Source organism: Dermacentor variabilis, unplaced genomic scaffold (assembly GCF_050947875.1).
Source record: "Dermacentor variabilis isolate Ectoservices unplaced genomic scaffold, ASM5094787v1 scaffold_107, whole genome shotgun sequence".
Lineage (NCBI taxonomy): Eukaryota > Metazoa > Arthropoda > Arachnida > Ixodida > Ixodidae > Dermacentor > Dermacentor variabilis.
Genome location: NW_027460267.1, coordinates 11,480 through 33,077, shown reverse-complemented (window position 1 = coordinate 33,077; position 21,598 = coordinate 11,480). Strand labels below are relative to the sequence as shown.

General features: G+C 41.8%; 1 protein-coding gene across 1 annotated transcript; it reads left to right on the top strand.

Moving 5' to 3' along the window:
* The first annotated feature begins 791 nt into the window (after positions 1 to 791).
* LOC142565764 (uncharacterized) lies at positions 792 to 20,235 on the top strand. Its single transcript, XM_075676289.1, has 11 exons — positions 792 to 1,220; positions 1,293 to 1,381; positions 5,743 to 5,968; positions 7,080 to 7,202; positions 8,372 to 8,449; positions 8,956 to 9,045; positions 10,760 to 10,828; positions 12,006 to 12,067; positions 14,919 to 15,141; positions 16,316 to 16,432; positions 17,215 to 20,235. Exons 1-10 carry the CDS (start codon positions 1,037 to 1,039, stop codon positions 16,426 to 16,428), a joined length of 1,257 nt encoding a protein of 418 aa, XP_075532404.1. The 5' UTR covers positions 792 to 1,036; the 3' UTR covers positions 16,429 to 16,432; positions 17,215 to 20,235.
* Positions 20,236 to 21,598: the final 1,363 nt, after the last annotated feature.

Here is a 21,598-nt window from a genome sequence, read left to right as displayed (position 1 = left end):
TTTTCTTCGGCTGAGTATTGATGACGTGATCTCTGATGAACTTTGCCAAGACTTCATCAACCTAAAACCAGTAACACGTGATACACTTTAGCCATAACCGAAGCATTAGTTTGCGCCAAACTCCCATGCCGGCAATTCAAATACACGTAAAATGCAGAAATATGCTTTTATGAAATAATTCTTGCACTGATTTGAATGAAATGTGTTGCATTTGAGAGAGAAAGTTACTCTTGGAAGCCCCAGTTTTGATTTATAACCTGTAATTCTTAAAAGAATTTCGAAAAACTGCAGTGTTTCAAAGAAATAAAAACACGAAGTTTACGAAACCCGAACTCTGCACCAAAAGCAGATATCTAAGTTCTGTCAACTCCATCCGTTAGATCAACGTACAAATTTGATGTATCAAGTTACGGCTTACGTGAATTTCTTACAATGTTTGCGAGGGTTTTCGAAAATTCCTACTCACGAATTATGGCATTCTTCACAAGAAGTATAATAGGACACTTTTTGTCCGCTTTAGACGTAATACTAGACTAAGTTGGCAGAAATTTGATGTCTTTATTGCTGATCAGCAATAAAGACATTAGAGTCAACAATAGAGTCAACAACTCTAACTCGAGTTAGAGTTGTTGACTTGAGAGCACCGTTTTCTGAAATTTTCTCCCTTTCAGCGATCTTTGTAAAAAAATTGACAGCCTAAATAAAAGTATCGCTTCCTGAAATTACTAGATTTTGTCTTTTTTCTATAGGTGCAGCAAACCTCATCAAATTTGGTGGTGTGGTTGCCGAGAGAAACGATTTTTTTCTTCGTTCCCATGCATTTAGATAGGAGCGCCCGAAGGAAAGCTTCCTCTGTGGGGAAAGCGCTCCTCCCCTCGTAGAACCGGCTTCACTTCCGGCAAATTGTTCCCACTTGCTCGGTGGGCGGCGGCATCTTGGCCTCTGCGTCTTGGCGATTTAGCGGCAGCCATCTTGCTATTCGCGTGCTGTGTGTGTGCGGGTCGCTCCTTCATCAGTAGCAGTGTGAGGAAAGAACATGTACGTTCTTGTGCGGTACAATCAAGAGACAGGAAAGCACGTCGTTAAGGATACCGACATACGTCGTTTCCGTCCGATAGACATCGACGATTTTGATCGGAAAGCACTCTATGACGTCTGGTGGGCTGGAGACGAGAAGACTCGCGGTGGCTATTACCCGGCTCACATTCTGCACATGACCCGTGAGTATTTCTCTGGTAGCACTGTTGAACTCTGTACAAAGCTCCCGTGCTTACGCTGTTTGCTAATTGCAGAAACTGAAGCAGAGATGCAGGAGTGGAATAACAACAACCGTTGTTTGTCACGGAAACAGGATGACGGAGAACCGGGACCCCGGAAAAAGGTTGGTTTGAGTCATACACTTGACATCGCTACATGATAGCCTGTCTGGTTCGGATAAGTAATAATTTAGAGCGACTCTATCCGATAAGTGGGTTTAGTAAACACGACGTACCACGACTCACTATATATGCTCCTTTCACGGTTGTAACGACGGGTGGTGGCGGGGTGCTTTTAGAAAGTAATTTCATAACAGAGGGAGGGAGGGAGGGGCCGTTCAAAGGGGAACTAAAGCCCCTCTATCCACGCGCCACCGCCGACCAGGGCGGTGGCGCGTGGATGGAGGGGGAACATCCCCACTTATGAATGGCCACTTATGAATGGCCTGCGGACCGCGACGAAGGGCAGAAGAGAAGGCGCCGTGGCACAACAATAGCCACCTGTCGAAAAAGTGCCGCCGCAACCTACTCCCCGCGCCACTCCTTGGCCCCCTTCACCTTTCCCCGTCGACGGGTTGCAGTCCCCCGTGAAATTTGTCCGCCCGCCCTACTCCATTATTCTTTCATACATCGCCTTCGTCAGGGTGACATACTGTGCATGCGCCAGATTTGCAGTTTGTATTTCGGCATAGTTTGGAACTTGGAAGGGATGTTGAACATAAAGAAAAATTGCGTGAAAATAAAGTTGTTAGCTTTGTGGTGGATAAGCAAAAACATTTAGTTAGATTATTAGATTATACTGGTATCACAGGGGCACTTTCGATCGCGATAAAACCCGATCGGGTTCAAATTTCCCGGTCGCAATTGGCTCTCCTGCGCAAGCTGTGGGCGGAAGCCAATCGCGGGTGGGAATTTCGATTCGGATCGGGCTCGATCGCGATCGAAAGTGGGCGTGTAAAATCGGCATTAAGCATGAAAATAAACAAAATTGCACAAATCGCCGTTAGTTGTGAAGCATTTAATTACCCCCCTTTCATCTAAGCTACGGCGCTTCAGACGGATTCCGATATGTGCCTTGAATCTGCATATTTTGCGCCAGTCGATCGTTAACCCGCAACGAAGAGGCCGAGATGGCGCGGAAACATAGGTTTTATAAATCGACTGTTTGGTTATAGGCCCGCTGAAATTCCTAAATTCTTAATTTCCGGGTCTCTAACCGTTTTCGCCGACAATAAAAGAAAAAAAAAAGTCTTGGAAAGACGGGATTCGAACTCGTGCTGCAGGGACTGGTGAAGCATAAGCGCCGCACGCCTTAGCTAGCTACGCCACGCAGCCTACAACTCCTGCTGAGGCCATTTTTACGTACTTGAACCATGAAATGAGTATTTCTAAGCGATAGCTGGCTCATTAAATGAACAGGCGCTCTGCAGATATCAATGACGACCGTCCTCACTGCACTGGTCCTTGCAAAGAAACCAATACATTTAGCAGCATGAAAACGTGTTGAACTACAAGACGTGACGTGATTGATTGATTGATTAGATGATTGATTGATGATTGAGACGCGCCACAGTTCGGTCAAGATCAGTGCAGCGAATTTCAGGGACGATCGCCTCGAGTAACTTTGCTTCCTACATCGTCAGCCAGAAGATGCGCGGGCTCAGTTTTTGAAAGTAAATTGCTGCCATGGGATGCGCCGGCTTTCTCTCTGAAAGCGCTGGCTTGCAGTAGAGATAGTTCACGATTCCGGGCATGCGTCCGTGCATTGTCTGAGGAGAGAGAGAGAAAAGGCGCTTTCGTGGTGTAATGCTTACAGCGTGTGGCTTCTGTGCAAGAGTACTCGGGTTCGAAACTGGTTATTGGACTGCCTATATATATATATATATATATATATATAGACGAGAAGAAAGGAAACTGAGGGGCCGATTTTATTAGTAATATCGTTGTCCTTGGTGTCGGCTTCTTATGCTATGACAAATAAATATTGAAATATATATATATATATATATATATATATATATATATATATATATATAATAGAAAGTACAAACTGCTACCTGACTACACAGCCATAAACACCAAAAGAGAGATTACAAAGAAAACTCTCAGCCAGCTTGTCATGTGCTCATGCCATAAAACTGAAAACAACACTTAATTTGTATTACCCATTTTGTTCCTACATAGCTTTGCAAACTTTTGTTGCTGTTTCACTTCTAATAATTTGTGGTACGTATACCCCTGTCACACTGGGCATTTTAATGTCATTCGAATCGAATGGCATTAGCATCGAATGACATTGTTCGGCTGCTACACAGCAATATTTAATGCCATTAGCACTGAATGATTTCCGCAATCTAATGAGTTCGAGAAACTCAATCGGCTGCGCACTCGGAGCGAATGTGTACTCTCAACCCCAGGAACAAAGCAAAACAGGACTGAGCGGTTGCAAATTTAAAGCCATAATCGTAAAGAAATAATAACTTTTGTTTGTTTTAATGAACTTGTTACTTTAAAGAGACAAAATCTGTACGGCAGGCTGTCGCAAAATGTTGGTGCCCTTCAGCTCAGCAGTGTCTGGCGGTCGCCCATGCCTCCGCCACTCTGCTCGTCGGCCATATTGTAAGCACTCAGGCGCCTGGTTGCACGTTTTAGTTAATCAGGCATCGGCAAACACTTTATAGTATGCACTTTTGCAGCACTTTATACCTACCTTGTTCTACTTTAGTAGCTACGTATTTCGGAATGGTTGCCATTCATATCGCCACCAAGTGACATTAATTTTTCGAGTGTAGCACCTACGCGAGTGAATGACATTCGTTGCACCAAATGCTATTCGATTCGAATGACACTAAAGCATCCAAAACGATATGAAAGGGGGTTAACCGAGGGGCCCGATTTTTATTAGTCATATCATAAGAAGCCGGCTGTCGGTGGCGGCAGCCACCGACAGCCGAACGTGCCGTCACTGTACTAAACCTTTAAAACTAACATGCCGAGGATGATAAGGCCGCCTTTGACTAAGATAGGTCCTCGTATCGAAATGTTGGCCAGCCTTTCCGAGGCGCTTTATCTCTGTTTTTAACTCACATACATATGTGCGTGCTATAAGTTAAGATACAATTAGGCAGTGTTTATTCTCATGGAAGCTATGACAATTTAACACCCAGATTTCTCACTTAGGTCAGCTCCCATTAACCGCCTAAGACTATACATATGACTCGAGTGGTAGCACAAGATTGTTTTCTTTTTTCATATTCTCACGACAGCTATAGACATTTTTCAAATTTCTTTAGCAGTTACTGACCACAACCTGCCTAAAGACAGGTATCAATCCTCCTTGTTGCCACATGGTTATTATTTTGATGATGATATGTAGTGTTTATTGGTGCAAGGGCCAAGTGTGGCCAAAGAGCGCCAAGGCAGTGGGGAACATTATTTTCTTGTATTGCTCTTTAGCCACTGCTTTAATACTTTTCATGTAACCTGCCCCGTGGAAGACATGAGATTACTATCCTAGGGTATGTGCATGTTCACAACTGACATGAAAAGTTTGGACAGGACCAATCCCACACACTGCATGTAGCACCAGGGTGCTCCCATGGTTGCCTTTCACACTAACCTCTGACGGGCGATCTTTTCCTATGAAAATTCTCTGGCAAGGCTGGCCTGACTGGGAAGCTCTGAATTTCAACTCTTACAAAGTTCCATATACGCTATAGGGCCACAGAGGTCTTAAAAATCAGGACTTTCAAATATCAATAATTTTTTAACCATTTCTCAGCTAGCTATACCTGCCACTGCTAGGGAAATGCAGAGGAAAGCTATGGTTAATGCACATGTTATTTTGTTCCGCCAGCCGTTAAATAACAGCTTTACTGAATTTAGTATGACCGTCAGCTATCAGTGCGTTCCTATCAAAGCCACTCTGATGAATGAAAGTGACAGCTTTGCTTTTTTCTTTTACTTGTCCTTTTGGTGTCTTCGTATGCCTCAGGAGTGTGCAGTTACTTCCTTAAGCATCTAAACAATAAAGCCAAACTGAAATAACATTCTCTTGCGGACTTTTATCCCTGCTTGTTTCTTACAGCAGAGTGGTGCAACAAGCTAGATCTGGCATCATGTTGTTGGAGCAGTTTAGTAAAACAACCGTCAGCATCCAGCCCATTCAAAATCATTCAACACTAACTTTATAAGAGATTGTAGTGTCTTGATCACCACATACACTGCAGGTAAAAGCAGCGGGAAAAAGAGTTCTACCTGCAGTTCATCACTTGGTTTTAGGTAGTCAATGGGACTGAGATAAGAAATGCTGGACAAATTCCTACAACTATTTTCACATAGCTGCTGCCATTATATTAGATTTTTGTAGAAGTATTCATGCATCACTTGTAATAATAGTTCTAAGGGTTTTTTATGGGGATTATACTAGCTTCCATTTAGCGATATGAGGTACTGCTGTATGATTATTGATATTGTACCAACACAGGCAAAGCTTGACAAGCAGGCAAAGACTGCAGCCAAAAAGGCTGCTGAGCAGGAGCTGCTGCGGCCTGAGGAGGAAGAAACAAACAATGAGGCCAATGTTTTGAGCCTCAAAAAAAAGGTGACTCAGCTGGAAGGTCTTGTAAAAAGGCTGAAAATTGAAAATGTGGACCTAAAAAAACTTAACAAAGAACTTCAAAGAGCTCTATGCGCAAAGATCTTTGAAACTGGTATGTATGTTTCATTATAGTGCATCTTCGAATTTAGTGTCAAGTGCAGGTATCTGTGCCTCAAAAAAAAAAAGAAGGGCGGTTTAGACATCTTGCAAATAAAAGCATTGATTTTGTCATTCATAAAAATGGGTGCCTTTTTTTAAAGGGACACAAAGAGAGACACAATTCGATATCAATTTGGACTCACAAGGTATTAGTTAAAAATACACATAAACTATTTGTCAATGTAACAACAGTAGTTTGATTGTTAAAATACAAAATAAAAGCAATAGGTCAATCTTTTGAACTTGGTGCCATAGTCCCAGTACCAGCCCATCAGTGTGACGTCACGAATTCCCAAGTATTTTTGACATAGCAGAGTGTGGGTGTAGGCCAGTGGGTGGTTCATGATTTTGGGAAGTTACTGCAAGCAAAACATGAGACTTGAAGAAAGGAACGACACAAACCGCTTCGTGTCATCCCTTTCTTCAAGTCTCGCGTTTTGCTTGTGGTAACGTCCCCCCTAAATTATATTTTGACATTTGGGCCTAGTTGGCTCAATAAATGTTAGTGAAAGTTGCCAAGATCATTCTTTACCTCCTTTAGAATACACTTTAGTGCATTTTACCAATAAACAATTATCTAGGTGCTAGAAAACAGTCAAAATTTGTAGCATCAGGGTGAGCTTATACAAGAAGTTCAAGGCATTGTTGCCACCAGTCTTTAATTTTTGCAAAATCTGGCTTATCAAGCTTTTTCTTATGGTAAGGGTGACACTTCTTGCAGCATGGAAAGGTAATTTACTAATACAGAAAATAATTATTTTTCTCTTTAGTGTATCTCGAAGGAGTTGCCGCCATAAAGCTAAATTTAAAAAGACAGCAAGAAAATATAAACTTCACTGTGTAAGAAAACGTGTTCATTTTTCACAAAAGCTGCAGTGTAGGGATGCCAGAGAGTGCATGAGCTGAATTGCAATTGTAAACATGTAAGTTGCCCGAATGCTTGCTTTTTTTTTCATTGAGCTGTTTATATACTTGCTCTTTGTACAGTTTTTGTTTCTTCTATAAACCAGAAATCAGCAACGTTGAAAAGCCACAGCCTGAATGTTCTTTACTGCCTTCAACAGGGCAGCAGAACAGTGCGCAAGAACCAGTCGCAAGCGAGGCTTTCAGGATGGCTGGTGCTGGCCCTAGCCATATGGTTGCATCGACCTCCTTTTCAAGCCCTAGAGATGCTCTCTGCACAGCGTGTAAATATAACCTAATTTTTGCATTCAAAAGGTTCCTCACGAAGCTTCGGCATTGCAAACTATCAGGCCACAAGTGAAGACCTCAGTGATGATTGTCTGTAAAGTGTTAAACAGGCATGCACGAGTTGCACAAGAAAAGCACTTGCTTCATTGAATACCAGCAAAAGCTAGCAATGCAGTTGAGTGCTGAATACTTCCAAAAATATTAGAGTAGAATACTGATTACTCGAAAAACTTATTTCACACATGTGTGTGTTGCCTACTTGTCTCGTCCTCATCAGCTCGTGCTGTTATTTGCTCAGTATGATCCTTTCACTTAAAGGTTACTTGACATTTTATTTTTTCTTGCAACCTAATAAAAAGGTGTATCTTTCTCACAGCAAGTGGGTGGGTTGCGAAAGAATTGGAAGGAAGTGTGGCGATACAGTCCGATGTCGTTAAAACAATTGTATTTACTTCAAGTGCTTGCAAAATGAACGTGCTGTCAATCTCAACAATACCATATTGACAGTAGTCAATTACTCGGTGAAGCTGTGGGTATATAGTTAAAGATAGCTCATTTTTTAAAACTAGCCATCTCAGCATAGGCAGAGAAAAGCTTCATTTGTTTTAGCACCCTTATTTTGCCTTATTTGTGCTCTAAGAGATGCTAATATAGAACAGCAAGGCCTGTATAACGAAGGATATTTTGGGCACTTATTACTTCTTTTGGCTGCATGTCACTCCACTCGAATGTGTCAGGATACTGGTACACCTCGAGAAGGAGAGGGCAGGGGAAAGACATTGCTTGCTCAAACTGGTCGAGGCAATGTGAAAGAGCCTATGCTGTGGGGGGCAGGAAAGGGGGGCAGCTTGCATTTTGGTGTTGGCATTTCGCAACATCGAAGAATTTGTGTCTAAAATTTCACTACTACTAAACCCCATAAAAAATGTTTGCTTCAGTTTGCTCACTGAATGGCAGTATACAAAGCCACCAAGGCATAAATTTTTATTTCTGGCCCAGAAGGGCTCCAACAAGACTGTATTTTTCACTGTCTCTTGCATGAGCAAGGTGACCTCTTCGTTACTGATGTGGAAACACGACCTGATTTTTCTTGTGCTCTATGTTATCACTATTTCCCATCACACATTTGTCATTTTCATGCTCTTTTGTTATCTCTGCTTTGCAGCTCGCCAGCTACCCTCTGTAGCATCGCCAGTGGCAAGTGCTGAAGTGAGGCTAGCACACCAGGCAACCATGCCTCAGGGTATTTATCACTTGTCATACAACTGTATTGCAGATATTTGTTGGTTAAAAGTGGGAGCCTATGAATGCAGAGTTTTACATGAGAATAAGTATACAAATAATGTGAATTTCAGAAGGTCTTGCTCACCAGAGATATAATTGATAGGAAAGTGACCACTTTTTCATGCAAGTACTCTGTCTTCAGATGTCCAGACAAATTGTCAGTGCACTTTTCCTTTTCTGATTTGCAGTCGTAAGCAGCACCTTCTTCTTTGGTGTTAAGTGCATGCTCATTCACAAAGAGCGGCTTTCTTCTTTGCAGATCAAGCACTGAGCTGTCCAACGTAATTATTTTTTTATTGTGATAACAGCACTTAACTTGTTTATTAGGAAGCACACAATTAGGTTTTCATTTTACCATGAAATTGTGCTCCTCCTTTATTCTCCTCAATGCAGTAAATAGTTTTGTTATTTTGTTTTGTTTGTTATGGTCACTGCAATATATACCCTTGTATTTTTTTGCTGCAGTTGATGCAGCTGAAAAGAACACTGCAGCTGCCATTGCAGCTGCCCCTGCAGGTAGCCTGGGCACTTCAGGATTAGAGCACCCACCACAAGGTCTCTACCCACATCCTTGCTATTTCCCTTTCGTATGCGCATATCACATTGCCTGTAAGGCCTCATTCACATCCCTATTATTTGCTTCGTCACAGCATGATCAAAGGAAAATGACATGCCAGATATGCAACATAGTAGCATTTGAATAGGCAGGGGTGGCAATGGTGCCAGTACTGGCAATAATTTTCTACAGCTTTAGCCAGCTAATCTGACGCTTCATTAGAATTTGAATAGTGTGTTCTAGCATTTGTAAATATGACGCAAAGAGGCCTTTTTGTAAGTTTACATATACCTGCATTCGAGAATATTTCTTCATTGAGTTAAGCATAACATGCACAGTATCTTCATTGTGGCACATTGGAATTGAACTGGCAACTGGCATCACACTCTGCTTGTGGTTGTCAGTAGAATGGCAAGCCACAGTTTCATTCTCGATCTTACATATATAGGCAGTACATGACAAGCTTGGAGAGTAGGTACTTAGTTTCATAATCTGATTTAAGCTGCACCATGCCATGTGGCATGGTGTTCAAAATATTTTCAATTTGTGTTTAAGACAGTTGCAGGCGGAGCGAAAGGAGGCTGTCGAAGGGCAGAGAAACAAACAGTACAAGCACTGTGCTATCAGCTGACGTTTATTAAAGCATAATGTACCCAGAAACCTATTAGATTGTGAACTTTGCATGCATTAAGAAAGGGACTCTAGTTATGAAATTCCTTTTGCTCTGCCTTGCATGGCTTATGCTTTAGCACATTGGTAGTGTAGTGCAGGCTCAAAGGTACCTGCTTTGCTAAGTGAACGTCATACCTAATGATGAACTCTAGCTCTGTGTAGATGATGAACTGCTAGCTATATTGGAAAACATAAAGTGATGTATGCTTCACCCTATAAGGGCAAAGAGAACCTTGTCTTTGCTAGTTGCCAAAAATCTTAAATTTTATGACAGTAGTAACGTTACAACACTTCCCTGAAGTGGTGATGCCAACTCTTGCCTTCATTCTAGTCGAGTCACACACTCTTGTGATTGCTTTGGGTGGGCAAATACTTGGTGAAATATTTTTAATAGCAAGGAAAGTTCTTATTCACAATGTAGCCAAGTGCAGGAAGCCTTGCTGCACACTGTGCATTACTTGTGTAACTGCAAATTGCACAGATAGTATGAAACTATTATGTTATCAGAAGTGGACCTGGCTAGAATTACACTGGTTTAAGGCTCTGCTATTAAACCAATTCTGCCCAGTCCTCCAATTTTATAAGTAGATAAATTGTACCATATTAACGAAGTTTTTACTTTATCTTGTGTTGTTTCGGTCTTTGGAAAGCGGTGTTAACTCCTCCTGTCATATGTATATCAGTCCGTGCACCTACCATTCTTGTGGGTATTGAGATCTCTGATTCTATGCTGTATAATATGGTTATTAGTTTCATAGTGATGCAAGAAGTTCTCCTCGGCAACTTTTGCAATCTGCATTCATTTGAGTCGTCTCAAGCTTTAATGAGCTGCTCCAGAACCTGCAAGTCGTGCTTTAAAACCGCTCTAAAGAGGCAGCAGTGCTGCTCCAAGAGCTGATCTAAAGTAAATTAGGCTACTTCTCATCCTACAAGCTTGTTTATGCCTTTTAAAAAGTTGCATCGATATGCTTATATTAGTTTGGATGGTTTGTTGGTGCTTGGTGCATTTGAATAGGTAATGCAAAACATTCTTCTTGACAGCCCCTGTTGAGGATGGCCGGCTCCCTGTTATTGGCACTGACAACCGGTTCCTGGTACAGCCATCTAAAGGTGAACCGATAATTTTTTATGTCAATTAAGGTTGATTTAAGAGAGTGGTTCTCATCCCATGTAATTTGTAAAAATGAACAAAATTGATTGCAGTACTTAATCGTGTAAAGAACATGCTGTGTATATATGCGCCCCCCATAGGATGCTAACAAAGATCTTTTTTATTACTTTCAATTAACAATGCACTCTGCCTCCTTGCAGAGAGCTGTTGTTTGCTTTGTTCTACAAGAGCAATTTAACCAGTTTTAATGACTGTGATGAGATGCATCGTGAATGTAACATCTCTGAAAACTGTGAGACCTTCAGCGTGGTGCAGCATATACCAATGCTTGATTCAATACAGTGACAGAGGCACACATGCATTTGGCAGTCTGTGAGGTTGCAGCCTGTGATGCACCCATTGTCTCGAAGGTAATGAACCTATTCCTGTGTGACTGTTTATGATGAAGCTACTACGTAGCAGCTGCCACTACAGTCTCGTTTTTTTAGCTGACTACCACCACTCCATGGCTTTTGATCTGCTTTCACTGTGCCTCCATCTTTGTTGCAAACAGCATGACAGCAAAAGCACAATAGAAGCCTCTATGGCTGTCATCACATGGAGTGAGGGACATGCTCATTTGTTCCTTCTAGCTCTTCCACTCTATGCACTCCAGATTGCAGTTTGTATTGCCAATTGCTGTGAAAGAGGATGTTTGTAACATATTTGGCATGAATATTGCCAAATAATTTTTTTGCCTCGAACGAATTCACCCTCAAGTTCACAATGAATATTATTAAAAAATGTGCATTCACTGTGTTAGTAAGTACAGCATCCAGGGTTTTATCGGCTCCTGTGAGCTACTTATGAGCACCATACATCGTAGTTCTGTTAATTTGCTTTTAGGTTTGTTGGGGGAAGTTACAGTTACCATGTTTATTTTATGCTGTTTTCAGTCGAGTGGGATCATTTCAAATATGGTTTTAAATTCACTTTCGCACTCATTTATAACACATAACACTATTGCAAATTTTGTATGAAAAAATTTATGATTCAAAAAAAAGTAAAACACTAGAGTGCAAGTTCAAAGGAAGTGCATAATGTGTGCCCAGAGTGAGCTGTACTGCTTGATGTCCATATGTGTGCAATCTGTTTGCCACCCTGCAAGTATTATTCCAGTAATTTTTGTTTTTGCAGCTCTTGGGAAAGATGCCCAAAAAATTGACCCCACTGTTGGCACCATGAACGAGGCTGGAGAAGTAGGTGAACTTTTTGCACGAAAAAGTGTGGAAATTGAAAAATTAGTACACCACCTAAATAGAAATTACAGTGTGCTGCAGGCTGACATTCAGACACTCACACCACTGACTAGTAAGCAGCTTTCTTGCCTCTCCGCAGAAGGACAAGCAGTACTGTGACAGTAGCATTGCTTAGCATTTCACAATATCTTGTAATGGGCTTGATTGCTTGGTTTTCAAGTCGTTTGCTTTTCATTGCTAATTAACACTAGCAGGTTTAAACCTGCCAGCATTTCAGCGGAAGCAAAATAAAAAAATAGCTGTGTGTTTGCATTGTAGCTGTGTACGTCAAGAGCCCAAGGTGGTGACAATTAATCCAGAGCCCTCCACTATGGCCTCCCTGATATCCCATGTCCTCATCCCATAAACCTCCTCAATCAATCAAGTACATTGCAGTCATGACTTCATCATCCTCACGGCATTTAAATTTGTGCCCTATGTAACGACCATTTTGATTATGCAAAAAAGAGGTGAGGCGTGCAGACCGGACACAAGAGTAGAGAAGTGGACAACACGAATGCTGACTATCAACTGAAGGGAGCACTGAGGCAAAAAAAGAAAGAAGACACAAAATCATCTGTGCAAGCTCTGGAATGGTAGCACCATGTGTCAGTCAGGTACATGTGCCGGTCTACAGGAGAGGTAACTGTTAAGGTACTTAATCTCTTCCTTATGTAAGGTAATCAAAGGCTGACTCACGCACGCACTTCCACCATTATAGATATTCCACGCCGCAGCCATAAGTCATGTTTCTTCATTCTTGTGCATGTACAAAATTGCGCATTCATCTAACTGGCGTGCAGTTACAATCTTGGAAATGTAGGGAAAGATTAGAAGGCGATCCACCGGTTAACGACCTTTCATGTTCCATTAGCCTCTGATTGATACACCGGCCCATTTGTCCTACGTAGAACTGGCCACAGCTGAGGGGAATTTTCTAAACCACACCCATACAACAATCAGTAAAACTGTTGTTCTTATTGTGCTTGGTAAAAGGCAAAAAAAGGAACAGATATTTGTCCAGTGAAGCACAATAAGAACAAAAGTTTTACTGATTGTTGTATGGGTGTGGTTTATAAAATTCCCCTCAGCTGTGGCCAGTTCTGCGTACGACAAACGGGCCGGTGTATCAATTAAAGGCTAATGGAACATGAAAGGTCGTTAACCGGTGGATCGCCTTCTAATCTTTCCCTACATTGCCAAGATTGTAACTGCACGCCAGAGTTAGATGAATGCGCAATATTGTACATGCACATGAATGAAGAAACGCGACTTATGGCAGAGGCGTGGAATATCTATAATGGTGGAAGTGTGTGCGTGAGTCAGCCTTTGATTACCCTACATAAGGAATAGATTAAGTACCTGAACAGTTACCTCTCATGTAGACCGGCACATGTACCTGACTGACACGTGGTGTTACTATTCCAGAGCTTGCGCAGATGATTTTGTATCTTCTTTCTTTTTTCACCTCAGTGCTCCCTTCAGTTGATAGTCAGCATTCCTGTTGTCCACTCCTTTACTCTTGTGTCCTGTCTGCACGCCTCACCTCTCTCTTGCAAAATGAATCCTTACCAACTAGCTCAGCTTTCTGTCATTCTAAGACCATTTTGACCCCAGTAATTTACATTTTCAGCTAGACACCAGCCAAAGAATTTAATGGTGAAAATGCATTCACCTAGGCAAAAAGTTAATGATTTAAATCCCGAAATCGCTCCTTGTCAGACAAATGTAGGTTGAATGACTGGAAGTCAACTGAGATGTGGTCACTGAGGCGTCTTTGTTGCTGTACTTCCAACCAGACGGTTCTAAACCTGGTGATCTTATGCTTTCTGATTTGTATGAGAAGCCACTTGCCACCTACTGGGTGAGCAATCTATTTGAGGACACAACTTGGAATCTCCATAAGTATTAACAATTTCATTCTATCTGTCTAGGCACTTTTCTTCGTCCACGACAACCCCACTGTCATCTACCTAGCACATTTATTCCTAGGTATCAGCTTTCAGTCTAATGCTGGGGATGAAGCCGTACATTTCCGTAGCCTCGTTACATGCCGACCACAGTGACTTGGAGATCGTCACTTTCTTTAATGCCATGAAATTCTTTGTATATGGCATGAAACAAGCATTCTTGGTCAATATAATCTGCGAAAAAGACACATAGGTGCTGCCAATGGTCAGATGCCATTCAGGTGGTTGAGTTTCTCCAGCAGGTGGAGCTCATGATGAGTGAGAACCCTAAAAAATAGATTATCGGCATTGCAAAATGACTCCGCCAAGTCAATATTCAAACCTTCTGTGCACGCTTTCATTAAGTGCCACTCCTAAGTAACACGTTCGCTTGCTCCCAAAGTGCCTGTGCAACCACAAAATGTCTGGTTATGAACTTCTTTGGTCAAGCCACCCTCTTCTGAATATCTAAACCTGTACTCTGCTATGTATGTCAGGCATCACTGAGTGGGAGACTAAACTAGCAGTCACACAATGATAACAACTCAATAAATCTATTATTGTGGCAGCAGTACCCAACGTCAATGTGCATTATTGGATGTGGGCATGCAGCTAATATCGAAGCTGAATTCAGTCAATTATTAGGGCTGAAGGCAATATTACTTAACAGTCTTATAAGAAAGCAGCAAAAAAAAATACTAAGTTATTTACAAATATACCACAACTCGTCTGAATGTTGTTGCGATTTCTGAAACCATCATTGTGTCCCTCAAATACCTAGTGCACATGATATGTTCAAGGTCTTAATTTTAATATTGTATTCCTATGCTGTCACACTACAGCATAATGCATTATGCTTGCAGGTGCACCTTGGCCATGGAAATTACATGGACAGGGACACATGGCAGCGGCTACTAGCTCTCCCTACGGACTCTGCCTTCTGCAAACAGTTGGCAGTGCGCCTCTGGGGGAGTGAAATCCTCTGTCAGAGGAGTCTGACAGGCTCGCTGTCAAACCGGGCCATATCGAAAGGGGTGACAAGAGTATTTCCGGCCCTTTCTCCAGTCAAAGTGGCGTCAATGTCAGGTGAGTCCTAAGTCATCTACTTGTTAAGCTCGTGGTTTCACTGGTCTTTGAAGTCAAGATTGCTCTAAGAAAATTGAGCCTTTTTTACCTGCCCTGGTTATGAAGTCAATATTCTTCAATTAACTTTATTGAGTTTATGTATCATATTTCAGTTCTTGATGCTGATTTTAGATATCATATAATTTTGTTGTGTAGGGGCCATTATTCCAAAATGAAATAAGAATAACATACTAAGGTTACATGCCTCTATTTCAAAAAAGATGGCAAAATGAAATTTTGATAATAATTTAAAAGGAGCCTATAGAAGTACCAATATAGTATATTGAACTTCACTTTTTCAGTGTGGGAACACAGTTATAAGAAAGAAAGTAAAAATAAATGAATTTGGAGTCAGCATTCATTAAAAATTTGCTTGCAAAATATCGCACACAACCTAAATTTTCATTCTACCTGCTCCAAGGGCGGTGATATCAAGGCTGGCAGGTTGCAAAAAAGTAAAAAAAAAAAAAAAGAATTAATTGCATAAAGCAAAAAAAAAGCAAAAGAACACTCAAGATGGAGAGGCATATGGGTAGAAAGATAATATTATTTCTGAACCAAATTTGATGAAACTGCAGAGGCTTGTTCAGTTTCTTGTGCTGATTGTAAATATTTAATTACATTTAAATATGTCTAGTACCTCAGATAACTGCCATGTAACAACGCTGGACCTTATCATTCATCCATTGTGATTAGTGACAGGTCTTCACATATACCTGCTACAGTTGCATGTAAGGCTTTCATGCATAATGTTTGTCGTGGAGAACACATAATTTTGTACTGTTTATTGTTTTAATGCACAACACATTTACCTTAAACATGTTCATTTGACTTCCATGGATGCGTGGCGAACTCGTGTCGACATATCGCCAGAGTTTGCACACAGAAGTAGCAGCTTGATGACAAGGCTCTACTTCCACTCACCTTTGTGCATTTCCACTTCCCCATTACATAGTGAGTGGAAGCACAGCCTTGCCATCGAGCTTCTGCTTGTGTGCATGAACTGTGGTAATACTGCCAACCACTAGCGAGGCTTTTCCCGCCTTCAAGCTCACAATGGTGAATATTATTATGTCAAGTGGTAGGTCTATGCTGTCGGAACATTGTATTATGCTCACCTTTTATTTCTTTGCAGACTCCTTTTTTCACTTCCTTCAAGTGAAAAAGTGTCCACCAGAAGATATACAGAAAAGGCACAAATGCCTGCGGCAATACCTGGCGCAAAAGTGTGCTGACCTACGCCGCTGAGCTGGTTAGCTTGTTTTCATTATGTTTGCATCAGTGGCATGCCATCAAATAGTTGTGTGATCATTCTGAAATATAAAGTATTTGTCAACTAGTCATATTATTTCATAGAGACATGCTAGGATAAATGTGTGTTATAGATAGTGTGTTCTTAATGATAAAAGAAAGGCAGCTCTTTATGATGGAAACATGAACTTCCAGCTTTGTGTTTTGGACTTTCAAGCCTCTGCAATACCTCTTCTCAATGACTTTAATGCAGTGAACTCGGCTAAGGCGAATTTTCAAATATGATGAGTAAGTTGATTGTGTCTAGTTGGTTTCCCATGGGCCTAATGTAGAAAGAAGTGCATTTGGGACAAAGTGTAGCCAATGTGCCTTTCAGATCAGCTGAACCTTTGTAGTCTGAGTGTGCAAAAGCTTGGCTTTTACAAATTACGTCCACTTGGCGAAAGAAAGAGTACACTTGGCCAATGGTTTTTATCAATGAGGTCTGGTCTCGTATCGTTAAGACTGCATTCGTCTTGATGATATGCGAACGACTCTGCCAAAATCGGTTTCTATGCCCATGGCAACCACCTCGTAGCATGTTTCTTTTGGGATGAAATTTGGTGCAACTGACATGCCACTTTCATCACAGCAGGTGGTAAAATATCTGCATTGTCAACATGCTTAAATCACCACAGCGTGGGGCCTGCTAGTGACATACCTCTATTAATCGAACAGCTCACATTTTACCCCTATATTTAAAAAAATGCTTTCTAATGATGCGATATGCTTTTTTTTTTCTAGCTTTGGATGAACCACCAGAAGACATGGGGCAGCTGATGGCAGTGCGACCTGCTGCCAGCAGCGTGGCGAGATCATCATCACCATCATCATCATCATCAGCAACAGCAGCCAATTTTATGTCCACTGCAGGACGAACGCCTCTCCCTGCGATGTCCAATTACCTCTATCCTGCTCCAACCGATTCCAACTAGCACCTGCGACTTTCCTAATTTCATAGCTCCACCTAGTCTTCTGCCGTCCTCGACTGAATTTCCCTTCTCTTAGTACCCATTCTGTCACCCCAATGGTCCAATGGTTATATAACTGGCGCATTACATGACCTGCCCAGCTCCATTTTTTTCTCTTAATGTCAATTAGAATATCGTCTATACCTGTTTGCTCTCTAATCCAAACCGCTCTCTTTCTGTCTCTTAACGTTATGCCTAGCATTCTTCGTTCCATTGTTCTTTGCGCGGTCCTTAACTTGTACTCAAGCTTCTTTGTCAGTCTCCAAGTCTCTACCCCTTATGTCAGCATTGGTAAAATGCCCTGATTGTACACCTTCCTCTTCAATGATAGTGGTAAGCTTCCAATCAGGAGCTGACAATGTCTGCCGTATGGGATCCAAACCATTTTTATTCTTCTGTGAACTTCCTTCTCATGATCAGGGGTCCCTGTGATTAGTTGACCTAGGTAAACATACTCCTTCACAGACTCTAGAGGTCGACTGGCGATCTTGAACGCTTGTTGCTTTGCCTGGCTATTTATCATTATCTTTGTCTTCTGCACATTAATCTTGAACCCAACTCTTACACTCTCTTTGTTAAGGACCTCAATGATTTGTTGTAACTCATCTGCATTGTTGCTGAATAGAACAATGTCATCAGCAAACCGAAGGTTGCTGAGATATTCGCCGTCAATCTTTACTGCTAAGCCTTCCCAGTTTAATAGCTTGAATACTTCTTCTAAGCACACAGTATTGAATAGCATTGGAGAGATTGTGTCTCCCTGTCTGACCCCTTTCTTTATAGGTATCTTCCTATTTTTCTTTTGTAGAAATAAGGTAGCTGTAGAACCTCTGTAGATATTTTCCAAGGTATTTACGTAAGCGTTCTGCACTCCTTGATTATGTAATGCCTCTATGACTGCTGGTATCTCTACTGAATCAAGTGCCTTTTCGTAATGTATGAAAGCCATATAGAGAGGCTTATTGTACTCTGCGAATTTCTCGATAACCTGATTAATGACATGGATGTGATCAATTGTAGAGTATCCCTTCCTGAAGCCAGCCTATTGCCTTGGTTGACTAAAGTCCAGTGTTGTCCTTATTCTATTGGAGATTATTTTGGTGAATATTTTATATAATACTGGGAGTATGCTAATGGGCCTATAATTTTTCAATTATTTAACATCTCCCTTTTTTGTGGATTAGTATAATGTTTGCATTCTTCCAGTTTTCTGGTACCCTTGCAGTCGGTAAACACTTCGTATAAAGAGCAGCCACTTTTTCAAGCATTATGTCTCCTCCGTCTTTGCTTAAATCGACTATTATTCCATCTTAACCTGACGCTCTTGCTCATTTCATGTCTTGCAAGGCCCTTCTGACTTCATTGCTAGTTATAAGAAGAGGTCCTGTATCCTGTTCAATAGTGTTTCTATCTGAAGTATCCTCACTTCTCTGGGTGCTGTGCAGGACAGTATAGAATACTTCCGCTGCTTCTACTATATCTTCTCATTTATAGTGAGACTACTATATCTACTCATATCATGTCTTGCAAGGCCCTTCTGACTTCATCGCTAGTTATAGGAAGAGGTCCTGTATCCTGTTCAATACTGTTTCTATCTGAAGTATCCTCACTCCTCTGGGTACTGTGCAGGACAGTATAGAATACTTCCGCTGCTTCTACTATATCTTCGAGATTGCTGATGATATTACCCTGCTTATCTTTCAGTGGATACATCTTAGTTTGTCCTATGCCAAGTTTCTTTCTCACCGATTTCAGGCTGCGTCCATTTTTACGGCTTCTTCAGTCTTTCTCACGTTATAGTTTCAAATATCCCTTATTTCCGCCTGATTGTTCAATTTTGACAGTTTCGCAAATTCTATCCTATCTCTTGAGTTGGACACTTTCATGTTTTGTCGTTTCTTTATTAGGTCCTTTGTTACTTGGGAGAGCTTGCCTACTGGTTGCCTTGCTGCCTTGCCTCCCACTTCAATTGCTGCCTCTGAAGCCAACCTAGTCACGGTTTCATTCATTAGCTCCATGTCATCATCATCTCTCTGTTCTAAGGCAGCATATTTGTTTGCAAGTACCAGCCTCAATTTGTCTGCTTTTACCCTTACTGCCTCTAGGTTGACCTATTTCTTCTTTACCAACTTTACTCTTTCTCTCTTCAAATTGAGGTAAAACCTAGCCCTCACTAACCTATAATCACTGCACCTTTACCCTACCTATCACTTCTACATGCTGCACTATGCTGGGATCAGCAGAAAGTATGAAATCAATTTCATTTCTTGTTTCACCATTAGGGCTTTTCCAGGTACACTTTCTGTTACTACGCTTCCTGAAAAAGGTGTTCATTTTGCAGAGCTTATTCATTTCTGCGAATTCTACCAGCATCTCTCCTCTAGCATTCCTAGAATCGACGCTGCAGTTGCCAATTGCTTGTTGACCAGCCTGCTTTTTCCCCACTTTTGCATTGAAGCCACCCGTTACTACAGTATAATGAGTTTGCACTTTTTTCATCGGTAATTCAACATCTTCATAAAACTGATCTACTTCATCATCATCATGACTGGATGTTGGAGCGTAGGCTTGTACTACCTTTAATCTGTACCTCTTATGAAGTTTGATTACGACTACAGCTACCCTCTCATTAATGCTGTAGAATTTGTCAATGTTGCTCGCTATGTCCTTATGGATGAGGAATCCTACTCTGTATTGCTTCTTATCTGGGAGACCTCTATAGCAGAGGACATGGTCATTATTCAACAATGTATAAGCCTCACCAGTTCTATATTATGTTTATTAATAAATTACTTTTCACTGTACAGTTACAAGACTTTTTCTCAATCTTTCTGCACAATATATATTTCAAAATTCTTTTAACCAACCTCTGTGAGGTTGCACGATGCAATTTCAAATGCCCGTATGTGCCTCCTACCAAAATGGAATATAATTTTCCTTGCTAAACAAGCAACTATTATAGCAAGTGCGCAAAGCTGCTCCTTACACTGCTGAGTAAATGTGCAATTCAGCATAGCGATTCTGCTAGACTACACTTGCAAATTGTGTGGAGCTACAATATAGAACCACAATTAAGGCTGTAGAGCTGTGACAGGATTACAGTGCTGCGACAGGACTACAGTGCTGCGACAGGACTACAGAGCTACGACAGGACTACAGAGCTGCGACAGGACTACAGAGCTGCGACAGGACTACAGAGCTGCGACAGGACTACAGAGCTGCGACAGGACTACAGAGCTGCGACAGGACTACAGAGCTGCGACAGGACTACAGAGCTGCGACAGGACTACAGAGCTGCGACAGGACTACAGAGCTGCGACAGGACTACAGAGCTGCGACAGGACTACAGAGCTGCGACAGGACTACAGAGCTGCGACAGGACTACAGAGTTACGACAGCACTACAGAGCTGCGACAGGACTACAGACCTGCGACAAAACTACAGGACAGCGTCCCAAAATACGACAAGACTTCAGGATTTCTGTCGTCGTGTCCTGTTGTAATTTTCAACTGGGATGTGCATGCTTAAAACGCGTTTTGGCACAAATCCATGTGCCGGTGCTAAAAAGAGCAGCATAGGCACGCTTTTCACGTCGTTTGGTAGAAATCCACGTGCGCGGTCTGCCAAAAGCACCATTTGCATGCATATCGTGTGGTTTTGCAGAAAACTGCGTCCGCGTCTACCAAAAGATGCAAGTGCATGCTTAAAACGCGTTTTGGCACAAATCCATGTGCGGGTGCTAAAAAGAGCAGCATCGGCATGCTTTTCACGTCGTTTGGTGGAAATCCACGTGCGCGTTCTGCCAAAAGCACCATTTGCATGTATATCGTGTGGTTTTGCAGAAAACTGCGTCCGCGTCTACCAAAAGATGCATGTGCATGCTTAAAACGCGTTTTGGCACAAATCCATGTGCGGGTGCTAAAAATAGCAGCATCGGCATGCTTTTCACGTCGTTTGGTAGAAATCCACGCGCGCGTTCTGCCAAAAGCACCATTTGCAGGCATATCGTGTGGTTTTGCCGAAAACTGCGTCCGCGTCTACCAAAAGATGCATGTGCATGCTTAAAACGCGTTTTGGCACAAATCCATGTGCGGGTGCTAAAAAGAGCAGCATCGGCATGCTTTTCACGTCGTTTGGTAGAAATCCACGTGCGCGTT